Below are 17217 nucleotides of genomic sequence, written 5' to 3' on the forward strand. Positions count from 1 at the left end.
ATCATCCCATTTTTTTTCTGAGAAATTCTGGGACTATGTTCTGAATTTCCAGGAACAGAAGATAAACACTGCCAATTCTCACTGCCGGATTTTTATTGAAGAGTTTGAGAATTTGGAAAGGGCTCCTGAAAGCCACTAAAAGGTAGTATTGATTTTTTTCCACAAAGCTAGAGATTGTTTCTAGGAGAATGCACTCAGTGTGACTGGTTTGTGTGCTAACTCCTGAGAAAGCAAAAAAAAAAAAAAAACACAACACAAATACATAATAAAAAAAGGCTCTTAAACAAAACCTGAAGGCTTCTCAAAGTAGCAAACATTGCAAGGCAGAGCCCACTAAGAAAAGCTGGAAATCTTGCCTGACTCCCCAAAAACATCAAAAAGATGGGGTAGAAAGGAGCTGGCAACAAGGCATCCTTAAGGATATTCTGTACTTCACTTATCCAGGTTGTCATTTCTCTTGCTGTCTGCTTTGAATGCAGTCCCCAGCTGAACCCATCATTTTATCCTGAACACTTAAGTTATAACATTAAGGTCCCAACCTCGTGGGCTCTGGAAGAATATTCTCTCTAACCTTCCATTCAGATTAAGTCAGCAAAATGTACTAGAAAAAAATAGAATACTTCTTCACACACTAATCTAGAGCATATTTAGTTTAACCTTCTTTCAGCCCTTTACCAACACAATACTGGCACTGCAGCCAAATTTGAAAGACAAGTTGATGAAAGCTTCCAAGTCAGATTTAGTAGGGGTGGAAAAACAGATGTTCAGGATTTTTTTCATGCAAACTTCACTTCTGATAGAAGGCACAGTAGTTGTGGATGGGCTTCCAAAGCTAGTCTTTAAGCTGGTTATAAGCACTTAGGATAGTTAACACAGTAAGGTATGACCAAAAATAATTAAGACAGTGGGAAAGTGACCCTTTATTAAGTTACCTATGTTTCTTTGATACTTTAGTCTTTTCATTGCCCCAGACTAAAGCAGATTATCAACAGGGGTTGTAAGAGCAAGAAGTACCACCAGGAAAATTTGCATTCTTACTGATTATGAACCACTAAAGACACTATTTTCATGTGAAAGTGAGAACTTGCAACTCAAAAATGACTGCCTACAATGTCAAGTTTCTTTTACATAGCTCTCCTCTCTCTCAGCTTCATATCATGACTCAGATAATGCTCTAAATGAATTGGAAGCATAATTTCAAAGCATCAAAATTATGAAGTCCAGACACATCTATTCACATGTTCTTTTAAAATCGTAAGATCCAGGCATAGTAACACCTGATTACTCAAATTCCATTCCATTTTTATAGCTGCAAAAACAGTTACAATGGAACTATTATTTTTTTTTTTTGTTATCAGGAAAAGCATTCAGGTACATTCAACTGACAACTCGGCACACACTAACATTAGTCGTTTAATTCGAAGATTTCTGTTGGGGAATAAAACTGTAAATCAGCACGTTATGAAACAAATGTATAAAGCCTACAGAGGTTTGCTGGGGAGTTTGCTGCTGGTGTTGTTTGGTTTTTTGCTTTCCTTTCAAATGACTAGTATGACAGTAGCAATCACTACTAGTAATGCTTCTCCTGGGAGAAAAAGATTTCTGTGTCACATGATACTCTGTTTAATTATTTATCTGCAGGGCTCAAAATCATAACTGAATCCTTACAGTGGTGAGCACACTATGAAAACAAGAGGAAAAAAAGGGCAAAAAACAGGTCATGTCCAAAATAACAAATTTGCAGTTCCATAAAGAATACAAAGCGTGCATTGCGTCAACCAAAACTGCCTGGGAAAAAACAACATACGAGAACTTCAACAGTGCATTTCTGCCTAACACCTTCGATTTGAGCTGATTTTTTTTTTTTAATATATTCTTTGTAATATGCCATATTGGCTGCTTAGATACAGCATAATGACTCAACAAACATAGGATCTACCCAAGTGTAAAAATCTCTGCCTTTGTTCTTACAAATACAGTGTTCAGCAAACACTGATACTTTTTGGTGCAAGGCATTTCACTGGAATTAAAGCCTGCTTTTTTGTCGTTTTTGTACACAAGTGCCTTCTCCCAGATATGACCTGGTCATTTTGAGCACAGATATCAAACATTAAATCAGTATGTATTAGTGACCCATTTTTTTCAGCAGCAGGTCTTGAATTCAGGATGGTAACAGAGGCTCTGTTCCTAAACATTCACAAAACCCAGAGAATTGCCAGACAGCTATTAGCAGTTTGATGAAAAGTTTGAATGCACAATCAATCATTGGCACACAGCAATATGATGGTACAAACTGACAGGAACATGCAGTTTCATAACTTACTATCCGATAAGGAAGATGTAAAAAGGAGTCTGGGCAGCCAGCTAAAGCCATTTGTTCCTTCAAGTTTTCTTCAAATTACATCTACTGCTTCACAGGACCTGCGGAGTACAAACAAACTGTCAGAAACCATACTGAAGACATTTCATCAACTTATTGTTGAAAACAGTTGGAGGGGAAAGACCGAGAAGAGCAAGATGAGGTGACGAGGATTTGCATCAACTTGGAGTAGCAAATCTGCACGTTTGCTGTCTGTATCCTACCAAACACTTTCAAATGGGTATTTCATTCAATGACTACTCTCATGCTGAATGGCTCGTCCTTTATTTCCACAATCCAGGCAAAAAAAAAGAAAAAAGAAAGCCTCTCTTCACATCTAGACCCTAACGGTTTGAAGACTGGCTCTCTCCAACTGAGGATATGTTATCAAGTGCAGAAAGGAAACACTGAAATCTGGGAGTTAATTAGTATGCCAACCATTTATCATTGAATCATTCAGGTTGGAAAAGACCCATAAAATAGATATCATCATGCAGCACTAGGCTTCAACACCTAATTGCACAACTTCACCCTTTCCTGCCTGCCTTTTCTCTCACAGCTTTATTATAATGCAATATATGAAATAGGGTGTTCCATGCAAATCTGCATTTAAGTCTTGCATTTCTGAGTGATTATTAGCAGCAACTTCACAGAGTAAGAAGCGTTTCTTTTAAGCATCACTTCCATGATCAAATAGAGCTTGAAAAGGAATCTGTTGCAGGTGGATATGGCTAAAGAACTAAAAGTGACAAAAGAGAATGCAGTATTAATCCAATGTCAATAAAATTAAGCGCTGCTTCCAAACAAGGAAACAAAACTAAACAAAACCATATAAATAAAGAAAGCACTATTTGCTGGTTCCAGCATTTCTCCCAACCAGTGGCATTCAGAATGAGGCATCCCTGCGTACAAGCCACGTCATGCCACCTCCAAGCGGGTAAAAAAAGGATGGCACAGGGAGAGAGACAGCCGACAGCAAAGCACAGCTGCAACTTCCACTCCTACCACAAGTGAGCTCCTGTCTTGTTCATTGTTAATTATCAATCACATACGCAAAACAAAAGTTGAGTTTTAAACAGGCTCTCTAGTACGCATGAACTGTCACCAAACTAAAGCTCCCAGAAAGACTTCTAGGACAGTTAAGTCATGGACAAGGGTAAAAGACATCTTGGAAAAACTGCTCCTGGAGGAGTTCCAGCCCATGGTCCACAGAGACCATGCACTCCTTAAGGAAGCTATATTTCACCTACTTCCAGGATAAGTTCATCTGAAGTATGGCAGCCACCTCCTCTATGAGAAAGGCAGGCAAACTTTTGGGAGCTTCTTTCCAGGAAGAAGTTACTGGGCTTCTGTTGTTTTCCTGAAGTAGCAACTTTCTGGGATCAAGTCATATAGCCAATTACCTTGGGAGGAAACTGGTTTGGCAACATCAAGTTTGAAAATCTATTTAACCCAATCTGAATAAATAAAGTTGTTTGTTCTAAACACTTTCTTCTACAGCATTTAATACCAAGTCTGAAAGGATTTATACTGGGGGGAAGATCACCTCAAACACCTAACTCTGTAGGCACAATACCCAACTGGTATTGTTCCTAGTCTTTAAAGCATACAAACAGCAGTCTACAGCCATCTAACTCCACATCTAAAAGTTTGTAGTAAGCTTTTAAGACAGATGTAAATATCTCATTTGCAGTGCTAGATTTGCCTCAGCCAGCCAGCTTGCTCTGGGAGAATTAAGCGCAGATTCATGAAAACCTCTTCTCTTGGATGATTCGTGCAAAAGAAAAAAAAAAAGTAAAAAAAGAACTTAATTTTGGGGAATAGAGTTTTCTGCAAGTATATCTACAGTGAAATTAGGCAAGCCACTGGAATAGATGCTCTGAAGTTGGTACAATGCATCAATAAACAAAGAGAACTGTATTACTGGCCTGTAAATCCACCAAGATTAAAAGAAAGTTTAGTTACAGGTATAAGGGAAAAGAATTCAGCCTTACACTGCAACAGTTTTCTGTTTATTATGTTTTCAGTATTTAGAGAACAAGAACAGGCGCGGCTGTAAATTTAACTGTAGGTTATTTAGGACTGAATATCACAATAGTGGTCGGCCTCTTGATGTTTCAAGCAAAAGGCACTGATTCACTTATAGCAAGACAGATTAAATATGTTCCTAAACAACACCAGACCAATTTGTCTACTCCAGGGCGTGCTGCAGTTTATGCCACAGCCCCATTACGCCAATGGAAGATCATAAATTACCTCAAACAATAGCTGGAGTCAGGACTGCATAATTTATCAAGACCCATTTGCTTCACTGCTACATTCTTGAGTATTCATTTGTTAACACCCCAGAAACAGAGGAAAGCAATAATCTCTAGATGATATCATTCCTGGTCAGTCACACATTAACACTGATTTAAGATCGCATCTCTTTTGTCTGTCTAAAAGCAGTTTATCAAAGTACTCCTACCCTAGGAATACAAAAAAGCCTTTGCTCACCTTTAAGATCTAAGGTTCTGCTGTACCACATCAACAAGTAATAAGTTTTACAGGGACAGAACTCTATGCCAATTCATGCATTCAGCAGATAAAAATTAAGATTTAAAGAGTAAATCAACTCTCTTTGGTTTTGTCTTTAAATATGATTTTTACCATGCCAGTTATCTTCAGAGACCATAACCACATGCAAATTTGCTTGTCCTTTCCACATGCAAGTTAAATAGCACAAATCAAAGAGACATTTAAGAGCCAAGTTACTGCCCTTATCCCGAAACACCTTAGATGGGGAAGGGCAACTCCAAAGGACTGCAAACATAAAACAAGCTATGTAGTTGATCACTGTTGCAAAACTCAGGACATTCAGTGGCAAGAACAACTGTTGTGAAGCACTGAGCCAGACAGCCTATGCACATTCAAAACCAAGTGACTTCATGTGCTTTTATTGGCTTGAGAGGTCTTCCCTGGACAGTCTCTGAATGAAGGACAGTCACAATAAACCAAGTTTCATAGGTCATACGATTGCTTCTGGTATGATATTCTCATTCCTAAAGAATGGTCTACTGTGAGGGATAGCTTTGATGTCTCAGCCTCTTAAGTGTTAAACCAGCTCACATCATCTAAACAAAGACTGATATTCATCCTGCATGGAAAACGTTGCAGGTACGCACCCTAGACACTACCACTGCTCTGAATGAGTTGTTTTTAGTCACAAGCAAATTACCCACCTAACCAGTAGATTAAGTTATCTATTAACAGCAAATTAAGCCTGTCACCAGGTATGCTTTTTTGATTTATCACTTTGCTCTCTGCATATTCCCAGCAGAGGAAACAGTATCTCACCCAGCACTCTGGAAGCACACACAGCCTACGCACCTACAGATACTGCAGTAGGAAGATGGCAGGGGTATGGTCACTCTGCCAATTCAGGAAGTTTTCCAGGTTCTACATGTGCCATCTGTCAAAGTCTTTAAATTCAAGAGAAAAATAATTTTTAAAACGCAATCACTTGCAGATTAGTTAGGAACAGGAGGAGGGAGGGGAAAAAAACACCCAGAAAATAATATAACCTGGCAGAGATGCAAGACAAGCTCCAGAGCTCTTGAAAACTGGAGCTGTGCTCTTTTATGAAAGGTAGCTCACTAACTTTTTAACACTATTCCCTTTCAAGTCCTAGGTATTTCATTATTTTTCTTCCATAATGTTCTGCTTTCTGTAACTGAACAGCTGTGGAAGAGCGAGGCAGTAGAAGGCTTCAATATAGCCTTAGATTTTGACCTACCTGAAGACCTCAGATTTAACACACAGGTTAAAAACCTTTTCCTCTCTTTTATCTATCTTTTACTCTCTCAGACAGTCGGTGTCACCACTTCCTTTCTCCTCACATTATAGCATGAGGCTTAGCTGACCAAACCTGCATTTTTATGAAAAATTAGAACAAAGTCTTAGAGGAACTGAGTTCATACAACAGTCTCCCCTAAGTCACCTTCAGGAATGCCTGGGTCAACTCTACTGGGCTTACAATTTAACACCATGAAGAACAAGGGGAAAAAAAAAAAAAACAACTGTCTTGTTGGCCCACACAAAGAAACATCTCCAAGATCTCAACTGTCCACCCACCTGGCTCCAGGTTCCCCACTATTCATAGCATCTAGGAAAGTGTTTTGTTTTTTTCTGAAGACCTATAGACCTATATATATATATATATATATATATACATATAATGTATGTATATGAACGTATCATTGAAGCATGGCTTCAAGATAAAGTAAATGGATGCATCTATCAATCCTACACCAACACAAGGGCATGAGGACACATAGACTTATGCTTTCTTACCAGTCTGCTCCTATTGCCATAGTTACAATGGAAATAAGATTTGGATGTGAGCAGCATAAAGCATGCCAGCGAATTTTCTGTAACTGAAAGACCTGACAGCTAACAGTATCCCCAGCTGCATTTAAATCACAGGATCCAGATGTTCTTTTCCACGCAAGGACAAGACCTACACAACTTCTTACAAGAAGGAAGCCTAACCACCTGGGCTGGAAATAAAGTGCCACCAGATACCCTAGCTGGCTGGACCAGGGAGCCTAGCTGGCTGGACCAAGATCCTAAAGCACCCTTGGCAGCATTCATGTTTGCCACCCGACTCCATCATACCTCTAGAAATAAGTATGTAGAAGGATTTCTAAAGTGATCTCCCCTCTTTTGGTGGTGGTTTCAGGTAGAACCTATGTCAGTTTACAAGACGGAGGATGCCCTCCACTCCCAAGGTGATCCTTTGGTCAGCAGGACTCAAACGTTCATTAGTGCAGGCTGCCAAACAATACAACCTAAAGACTCTGACCTCAAGCCAATACTGGCAGCTTCCTGTGCAAAGAACAACACAGTATTGCTCTGTTTGGCTCAAGAGAACAGGATTCATCATCTCAAACCTTTTATTGTCCATTTCCCCATTTTACTTACTCCAAACACATCCCTGCTTCTCTCTCCAGCTGTAAACATCCCTCCCCACATCCAAAGTCTCCAGTTTTCCATTCTGAAAACTAGTACTTGGGCAGCCTCCCTTCAAACAAGTTATTTCGCCTCCAAAACACCATCACTCCCTAACCACAAAAGACTCAATGATCATTGACATCCTGATGGCCTACTGATACTAGCAATAGGTAACATTCAAGAATACTTTCACATTTCCCAGTTTCTTCCCTCTTCCCTTGCATGAGTTGGTATGTGCACCCACATTGTGTTACACATACTACCCCAAAAGGCATTTGCAAGTCTATGATATAGAGGAGCTGCCTAACTAGAGTCATACTTTGAACATCTTTGAAAACAAAGCATTGTTCTACTTAAAATTTCAACTGAGTGTTGCACACTAAAATGAAATGCACTGTTCAAAATATAAATCAATCAAAAGCACTTCAGTTACGTCCAAACACTCCCACGATTCCTTACTAAAAAATCTGGTCTTATAAAAAAAGGGAATATAATTCTCTTTGCCATTCTTAATTGCAAAGCTGTTAGTCTAAATATTACACCTTGTAAAGGAAGCCATTTGCCATTGTAATTTTGCCAGAAAATGAAGAATCTTGGCAACAGCAATTGAGGCTTTTGAAAGCCAAAACAGATATACTTCAGAAGAAGCACAGAAGAGCTGATGCCATCCCACTTCAAGTCTTGCCAAATAAAATACATGCAGTTCAGCATTTTTTTGTTTCCTGAAGCTGCCTAAAATTCTGAAAAGGCTTCTCAAGACTCATAGCCTGTGAATTCATGTTCAGCTCCTGACAGAGCAGCTTCACTGACAGCAAAGAAACAGTCCTGGAAGAAAAACAGTTACTTTGCACCTAGCCCACTTAAGTAGGGATTTTTTTCCCTTGTCCCTGAAGGAAGTAGTCCAGTTTAAAAAAAAAAAAAATGAAATAAATAAATGCTATAACGAATTTTGGAAATATTTATGAAACTCTGTAGCTTCACTATCTGCCCCGATCACTGGAAATCCTCTTCTGCCTCTTAATAGCTAAATCCATAGCTTTGAAGGAGGAGCTTTGACAACTAAACAGAATGTACTCGAGTCTAAATGAAATGTTAATTAGACAGAAACTAAAATAAAGAACTATGCAGTATACAGTAGACAATCCCACCATCAAGCCATATACAGAAGTAGGGCAGGTCCATAGACACCTGACTGGGACAAAAGACACAGTGAGGCAGCCCAAGGACAACTTCAGCTGAAAATGCCATGCTTAATAGTCTCCAATTCTGTATATACCCTTCCCCACTATGTTCACTTCCAGAAAAAAAATAAACAAACCAAAAAATACTGCTTCTATCCTCTGTGTTGTCATTTTCTTGCATTTTTTTTTTCTCCACAATCTAGTCTCATTTCTCATAACACAGAATCCAAAGTTTTGTAAGCAGTTTGGGAAGCAGTCTAAATAATTATTTCCTTCTGTTATTTTAGGCTTTTATTATCTAACCTGAAGACTTAGAGTGAAGTTATACAACAGTTAAGATGATTTAATAGCTTGTTACTGCCAAGAACAGGACAGACATCCCACTCTCTTCATCAGCCCTTGCTCTGCTTTCTTCCTCCACTTCCTCCCAGCAACTTCATGGCATTCCCTCCTTCTCCCTTTCGTGCCATGTATGGTCCTTAATGAGTTCAGCTTCTGTTAATTACCTTGTTTGTTTTGCTGGGTTAGTTTTCTGCTAAGGAAGCAAGTGCAATAAACTTACATCTGACAAGCAGCTCAGCTGGCACAATGTGAACGGCAGGAGAGCATGAGCAAGAGGGGAAGGGAACAGGATCACCCCTTTCCAGCAGCAGCAAACTAGTACATCGGCGGAGGCAACCTGTGAACTTCCATTTTCTTTGTTTATTGCCATTAGGAGCTGGCAAACCTTTCCTACTGCACATCCGTGAGAATTACTGCTTTCCAGGCATCTCACACAAGTTAAACATTTGGGTAAGTCTCCAAACAAAATATGAAGTTGTATTTTCTAGAAGGCACTTTTCCCTTGTGGTACCTACTCAAGTAAAAATCTGCCTTTGTTATGAACATACCAAAACATTGCTTTTTGCATCCAACACACTAACAAGCCTTTGTGCTTTCAACCTGCTACTGGTCTGAACCATCCTTCCCTGTGCACAGGGGTGGCTCAAGACCCCCAAACCAGAGACTAAACTACACACAAGACATTCTCCCACTCAACTCCTATACTAATGGAGGAAGTTCCTCACCCTCTGTACAATGTTTTTTTATTGAAGAAAGTCAGATCATTACAGATGCTGGTGGAAACAACAGCTTTATCTACAATACTCCTTCATTTTGGAGGAGAATCTTCTGGAGCATGCAGAAGCCTTTCCTCCCTTTCTGACTGATGCAGAAGACAAAGATATATATTAAAAAAAAACCACAAACAAACAAGAGAACACACGGCAATTTTAGTCACATGACCCACTGATCAGTTTTTCAAGCATTTTAGGTCTGTTTTATCCAAATGATCCATTCCTCAATCATTACAGTTATTCACAACCTATTTTTCTTTGTCTGGATGCTTTTTACAAGGAAGTTGCCTTCCTGGTAACATTTAGGCAGGGGGTCTCAGTAAAGCTTCTCACCAAATACACTGGGTTTTGTAACACAGTACTTGCCACAGAGCACCATCCATAGGACTGACATCAAAACTAACATCCACACTCGTGCACAGAAAGTTATAGGCAGGTATCTATCAATACCACCCTCAGTGCTCCTTATGTCTCTCCTGCCCTTCAAAATTTTCAGGTGCTTTAAAGTACTTTTCCTGGATTAAAAAAAAATAAATTAATCATTGTGGAACAAGGATGTTGGACAGGTTTTTCATTTTGATGATTTACAAGGTTTAATACCAATAGTTAACACAGTAAGTGTACATGTGTCACTGCTGTCCTCTTAGTACACGCTTTTTTTGGAGAGTTATTAACTAGGATTATCAAATGCTTCTACTTAGACAGCGAGGTTCAAGTTTTTAAAGCAAATCAATCAACAGAGGCTTTTACAGTTATCTATAATTTATGCTTATGAATAAGCACTGGTTTATTTACATTGTCAAATACCATATAAACGGTTGAAGCTGGAAGGCAGGTTTAGACATTTTAATTCAAACAGCAGGCTACTCACTGAGACGGTATCTTTTTGAGATACCGCAAGAGGTACACTTAAGTGCACAGGTTATTCTCAATATGCCTCTTGTTCACATGGCTAGAACACTTGAAAGAAAGCCTTTCTGCTTAGCCTCTGAAAAAATCACATGCTATGAGCAGAGACACATTCCCCAATGGCAACAATACGTTAAGGCACCCTCCAAAGAATTTTACGGTGACATACTCCCAAATATAGTTTATTCTAAGGAATTCAAGTTTTCAAAAAATTAACATAAAGACACCACAATATCAGCTGAAATGCAGCAAAGGAGTAAGTAATAGCAGTAAGTAGTAAAAATAAATAAGCAAACCCATTTTATCTTTCATGCACAGCAGGGTAGGAGTTACCGTAGTATAGCTGGTAAGTTGTAACTCATTAAAGATATGACTAACTCAACCATATAAGCAAGCTTTGGACTACATCAACCCCAACAAGCAGATGATGGCCAACTCTGCTTCTAGTTGCAAAGACTGAAAGGAGGCAATACTGTGTTGCTCTTGAGACAAAGTCTTGTCTATTCAAGAGGGAGATAGTAAAGAGGTGCAAGAAGTGCAAAGGGGATTCCAAAGAAACCTAAGGCAATAAATAGACCCTTGATCAACTGGAACATAAAGTTTGTGCCGTTCCATCTTGGAGTATGCAATCTGGAGGCTGCACCCACATTCACTCCTGTGCAACGAAGCACCAGCAGTACCAGAGTACAGTCGATTGTAAAAAAAATTACTTGCAGTTTTGAGATACTGATGCCATAGATACCTCGTGTATTTTAACACTGCCTTACTAACAAATCACAACCATCTCTTCCCAGAGCAAAGAGACCATTCTGTAATCCCAGATGCATTTGCTGGTATTATGCAATGCACAAGCTCCAAATCCAGGGGTAGCTTACAGCTAGGAGGAAGCAGGCAGTTCTGCAGCAGCACCCAACTTTCAGGACACAACTATAATGTTACTGGTGCTCTGTTCTTGAATACAGGATGGGAAATGAGGAAAAAACCAAGTCTTTCTTACCCGTTTATGCTTTTCAGCCCTTGAAAAACAGTTTCAAGCTGACATCTCAAAGGCAAGTATGCTGACCTACTTGCAAATATACCACCCTGGGACAAACAGGGCATAGCTTTTCCAACCAAGTGTAAACACAACAGAAAATACACTTACAGAATAGGTTAATATTTTGTAGAAGGGTTAATGTGTTAATGTTCAACAGAAAGCTGAGGTCTGGCCAACTGATCACATGTTCCATGTGCATTAGTGTACATTTATTTACTGCTATTAACTTGCACCTGCAGAGAGAGAGAGAGAGGAAGAAAGAGAGTATTCCTTCCTTTGATCCTGAAGGTCACAAGGTGACTGAAATCCTAGCTTAATGAAGACTCCAGTGAGGTTGCAATTGTCACAGCTTCCCTCAACCCTTTCAAAATGCAGCACTGGAAAGCACAGGAAAGAAAGCTGAAGTAATACCACCCAGGCTTCATAGACTATGTCAACTTAATTAGAATGGTATTTTGGCAGCACCCAAAGATTACATATCGAAGCCTGGGTAGCAGGCCAAATACTTGACTAGAGTATTTTGCCAAGCCACCTACATTAAGAGCTACTTCCCTGTTCTTTCAGGGTGCCATAAAGGAAATCTGTTGTTTCAGGCCTTACAAGACTATTTAACAGAGGCATGAAACAGTGAACATCACCAGCACTGAAGATTAACTAGATATGTGTTACATGAGAAACATCTTAGTTAACCTTCAGACTACAGAGCTGCTGAAGGGGAACATTTGTTCCCAAAGGGTGTAGGCTCCAGGTGTAGCCAAAGTGCCTTCCCTACATACTATGTATTTTAACCCACAAACACCTGTACTCCAAGCATGGAACCCACACACAGGTCTCATCTGCATTCTCCCACCCCCAAGGTTGTGCAACTGGTACTGGCAACAGCAGGAAGAAGACGACAGTACAAGCATCCCCATACACAGCATTGTTACACAGGCCTGCAGTACACTGCCCACAAAACCAAACTGACATACAGGGTATGTACAGAGCTGACCACAACTCTGCTACAGGGTATGAAAAAAGAAAGTCATATACCTTGTGTACATGTGGTATGAGTACAGAGTTCAGGGAAGCGTACACCCCTGCTCCATCACATCACTCAGTGAACAAAACTAGGCACCCTTTACATGCAGTTGGGACCAATCCTGTTCACCACCCCTGTTGGTGACATGGACAGTGGGACTGAGTGCGCCCTCAGCAAGTTTGCCGATGACACCAAGCTGTGTGGTTCGTTTGATACGCTGGAGGGAAGGAATGCCATCCAGAGGGACCTCGACACGCTTGTGAGGTGGGCTGATGCCAACCTCATGAAGTTAAACCATGCCAAGTGCAAGGTCCTACACCTGGGTCGGAGCAATCCCAGGCACAGCTAGAGGTTGGGCAGAGAAGAGATTCAGAGCAGTCCTGCGGAGAAGGACTTGAGGGTGTTGGTTGATGAGAAAATGAACATGAGCAGGCAGTGTGTGCCTGCAGCCCAGAAAGCCAACCGTATCCTGGGCTTCATCAAAAGGAGCGTGACCAGCAGGTTGAAGGAGGTGATCCTGCCCCTCTACTCTGCTCCTGTGAGACCTCACCTGGAGTATTGTGTGCAGTTCTGGTGTCCTCAACATAAAAAGGACATGGAACTGTTGGAACAAGTCCAGAGGAGGGCCACGAGGATGATCAGGGGACTGGAGCACCTCCCGTATGAAGACAGGCTGAGAAAGTTGGGGCTGTTCAGCCTGGAGAAGAGAAGGCTGCATGGAGACCTCATAGCAGCCTTCCAGTATCTGAAAGGGGCCTATAGGGATGCTGGGGAGGGACTCTTCATCAGGGACTGTAGTGATAGGACAAGGGCCAATGGGTTCAAACTAAAACAGAGGAAATTCAGGTTAGATATAAGGAAGAAGTTCTTTACTTGTAAGGGTGGTGAGGCACTGGAATGGGTTGCCCAAAGAAGTGGTAAATGCTTCATCCCTGGCAGTGTTCAAAGCCAGGCTGGACAGAGCCTTGGGTGACACGGTTTAGTGTGAGGTGTCTCTGCCTGTCTATGGCAGTGGGGTTGGAACTAGATCATCTTAAGGTCCTTTCCAACCGTAACTATTCTATGATTCCATGGCAAACAACTAGAAGAGGTCAGAGAAAGCTGGGATTTGGACTAGATGATCTCAAGAGGCCCCTTCCAACTTACACCATGCTGTTAAGCCCACTGTTAGAACACCTGGGCTCTCTCCGTTGACTACAAACTACATTTAGAAAAATTGGCTAAAATGTATGTATCTATGGACCAAAGGCATAAAATCAGCCAGAGGAACCCCTCCTCAATGTACAACACTAACTTCAAACTCTCAGCACCTCTGGACAAGATTGACAATCATACCAGACCAGTCCCACAGTATCCCCAGACTTTTAGTCTTCGTACTGCTGAAGTTGATCCTGACAAAGCTTCAGCTTCTCTCAGCAACTTTTAGGGTTTAATTTCACTCTGTGTGTGTGTGTGTACATATACATATATTATACATACAGATGTACATATGCATATGTAAACTCAAAAAGCAGCTGAAGAGCTTCTTTAGCAGCAGTACAGAATGCAAAAGAGAGCTCCTTCAGCCAACATGCAGAACTCCACATTGGGAATGCTCCACCTCACAAAAAGTAAAAATAAATACCCAGCTCAGTTCTCTTCCTTAGATTGTCTTTACTGTTTGAGGTAGAGATTTTGTTCATACTTTGCTCTTCCAAAATTTCTCCCCCTCCCAAAATACACTGCAGTGTAATAAAACAAAAGATTTATCAAAAGAAAGCCATCAGATAAGCTCTCTTGCAAAAGCCTTTCTGAATATAAGAAATTTGAAATTTCCAACTGCTATTGTTAATAAAAATTCAAGAGTTTTTCTGTTCCTTTGTATTTTGATTTATAAAAGCATTCACTCATTATTAATACAATCAATTTGACAGATGCATCAGAAAAGTCTTGATTTTCATTTCAGCCTCACTAATTAGCAGCACTGTTTTATTGAAACCCAGGTCTGCATGAAGAGATAGCTTCACAGAATTGCCTGCTTTACACAAATACTTATCACAGGCTTTCATGCTACTTTCTGTTACTGGAAGACGGCAAATAGTTCCTTCACCTAAGGCTCTGACACTTACAAATCTCAGCAATCCCTGGCTTGTAGTATTCCCCTCCTCCTTCAAATGGGCAGCAGTACCACAGAATTTGCCGCCCAAGTCTGATACTCTCTCCTCTTTATGACATTGTTTGTCTTGGGTAAATTATACTGTGGCTTGGAAACTATCACATTTGTTTTCTGCAACACCTTTGCCTACTCATCTTTTCTAGTCCAATAACTCATGTAAGTCAATAGCCTAAAACAACTAGCACAGTTGTCATGAGGACTGTCTCTTAACTGAGGACATCTTTATTATATAAAACCAGACAGCTTCCCTCTGAAACACCAGACAAAGTTCACTGAAGCTGAATGCCTCTCAAGAGCCAGGTTTGAGGCTGCTGCAGAGGGAAAAAATGCTCTTTTCTCAATGCAGGGGAAGATATCCATGAGCTTCTCAGAGAAGCTCCCAGTTGTAAGTCTTCCCACTGTCGTCTCCTAAACTACAGACATACGCTCATACTCTGCTCATACTCTGCTCCTGCTGAAGTGCAACAACACATTGCCCAATACAGCACTCTGGTCAGTCACAGTGGGACTACACAGAACAGTGAAGCAAATAGCAGGAATAACATGGATATTATTTTTCCCATGGTAGCAAATAGCAGCACTGGCCACAAAAGATATTGCAGCTAAAGTAAAGAAATGCAGGGTAGTAGAAAATCACTGCAATAGATGGGAAAGAAGAAATACAGAGCAAACCAAGGAACCACACACCTGAATTTCTCCTGTTGCCTTAGAGATAGAAAGGCATATCTGGTTGCTACCAGACTTCGATGATAGATCCTTAACAGTCTTTTGATATAGATTTCTGGCTAGTGGGTTAAGCCTTTTAAGGGTTAATGCCTCATTACAAACGTTTTTAAATGCAAGAAAAGCAAGGCCTTTAAAGAGCAGAATCATGCTACTTCTGCACCGAGTTAGAACACAAACTGCTCCCTCTGTAGAGGCCCCATGTGCCAAGATGGACTAGGCTCCAGCTCCCACCACTGAAGTTTTCATTTTCAGGAAGAAAAGTACAACACGCCTAAAGAGCAAGCAACCTAAGTTAAGGAATCACCCTGTATAGTAAAACAAAATGAAGTAAATGCGTGACTCCTACTTACTGGAAACCTCCCTGGTACCCAGTGACAGGATGTGTGGGAATGGTTCAAAGCTGCATCAGGGGAAGCTCATAACAGATACTCTAAACCATTTCCTTAACCAAGAGTGGTCAAACACTGGAACAGGCTTCCTAGAGAGGTGGTGGATGCCCCAAGCCTGTCAAGTTTTAAGAGGCATTTGGACCCGAAGTGGTCAGGCAGTTGGACTAGATCACTGTAGGTCCCTTCTAACTAAAATAGTCTATTTTATTCCTAGAACACTCCTTCATGCCAAAATGGCTATATCTGAATGAATGCTCCTAAAGTGAAGTTCAGGACATTGACATTTTTTCCTGATATATTAGCAAAAGGCCCACATGCATTATAAGTCAGTTACTTTCAGTGCTGCTTCAATGCCTGCTCCTAGAAATGTCCATCTCAGAACACACTCAGGTGCTCTCTTGCCATCAAGTTTAAGGAGCTTATAGAAAAACAAGTCAGTTGATACACAGTAAATTATCCCTCAACAACCCTATTCTGACCCAGCACAAGAGTAAAACCACTTAGAGTCAACAGCAGTTGAGGAAAACTGGTTTTATTTGACATTGAAATGGACTGGGAAGTTCAGGGAGTCAACTGCCCTGCCTGAGGTGAAGAGCAAGACATCTCATGGATGCCACCAGGCTACCACTGCCACGGCAAGGCTCACAGCTCCCTAAGTTCTGTACAGGGCTCCCACTTCTCATCCCTTAACCTCATTTTTTGCACGTACCTCTTGGCCAAACCACTACTCGCCCTGACTGCTGGTCATTCACATTGGCCAGCAAGGGACCAGTTAACAGCATGCATTTCACAAGCCCACAATTACAAAACAGATATGAGTAAGTACTCTGTTGGCAATTAGAGCTCCAGCTTTATTTTATTTATTCTAGTACAAGAGCAGATGTTGCAGTTATTCAAAGGTTTTCACAACCTTAATTGTTGACCTTAATTGTTGTTAATCTTTCCCATGAAGTGGAGACAGACAGACGCCACCCGTATTTTGTGAAGATAGTGTCCTGCGGGGTATGAATAATAAAAGACAGTATTGTCTGCCCTCTCCCTCCTGCGTGCAATACAAGGGTATTGGGACTGGCTGGCAGCATGGAAAAAAAAGAACCAACTAATGACTCAGCTGTTTTATTTATTTTTTTGGAAGATGCATCTGCTACAGGGCTGTGCTGCGCCACCGAGATTTCTCTCCCCTCCACAGGAGCAGGTGAAGTTCCCAAGTGCCAGCTAAGGAAGCACTGTATTTAGACTTCACGACGCCTGAAACAGCTGATATACAAAGCACCCTGTCCACCTCATTGAGCATCACTCAGGCTGTAGTACTAAGCAGCAAAGTGTTGAGTTTC

General features: G+C 40.8%; 1 protein-coding gene across 4 annotated transcripts in view; it reads right to left on the reverse strand.

Moving 5' to 3' along the window:
* Positions 1-17217, reverse strand: part of GRB10 (growth factor receptor bound protein 10) — a 147191-nt gene that overhangs the window by 105358 nt on the left and 24616 nt on the right. For 3 of the 4 annotated variants that reach the window (XR_008974847.1, XM_057428892.1, XM_057428893.1), the window contains exon 2: positions 2324-2421. The exons of the other annotated variant lie outside the window; for it this stretch is intronic. Coding sequence is in view for 2 of the 3 variants with exons in the window: in XM_057428892.1 (XP_057284875.1) it covers positions 2324-2374 (51 nt within the window). In the remaining variant the exon portion in view is untranslated. The remainder of the gene's footprint in view (positions 1-2323; positions 2422-17217) is intronic. 4 annotated transcript variants of the gene reach the window in all.

This window comes from Pezoporus wallicus, unplaced genomic scaffold (genome assembly GCF_028554395.1).
Source record: "Pezoporus wallicus isolate ANWC-B61680 ecotype Strahan unplaced genomic scaffold, APGP_CSIRO_Pwel_v1 contig_6658, whole genome shotgun sequence".
Lineage (NCBI taxonomy): Eukaryota > Metazoa > Chordata > Aves > Psittaciformes > Psittacidae > Pezoporus > Pezoporus wallicus.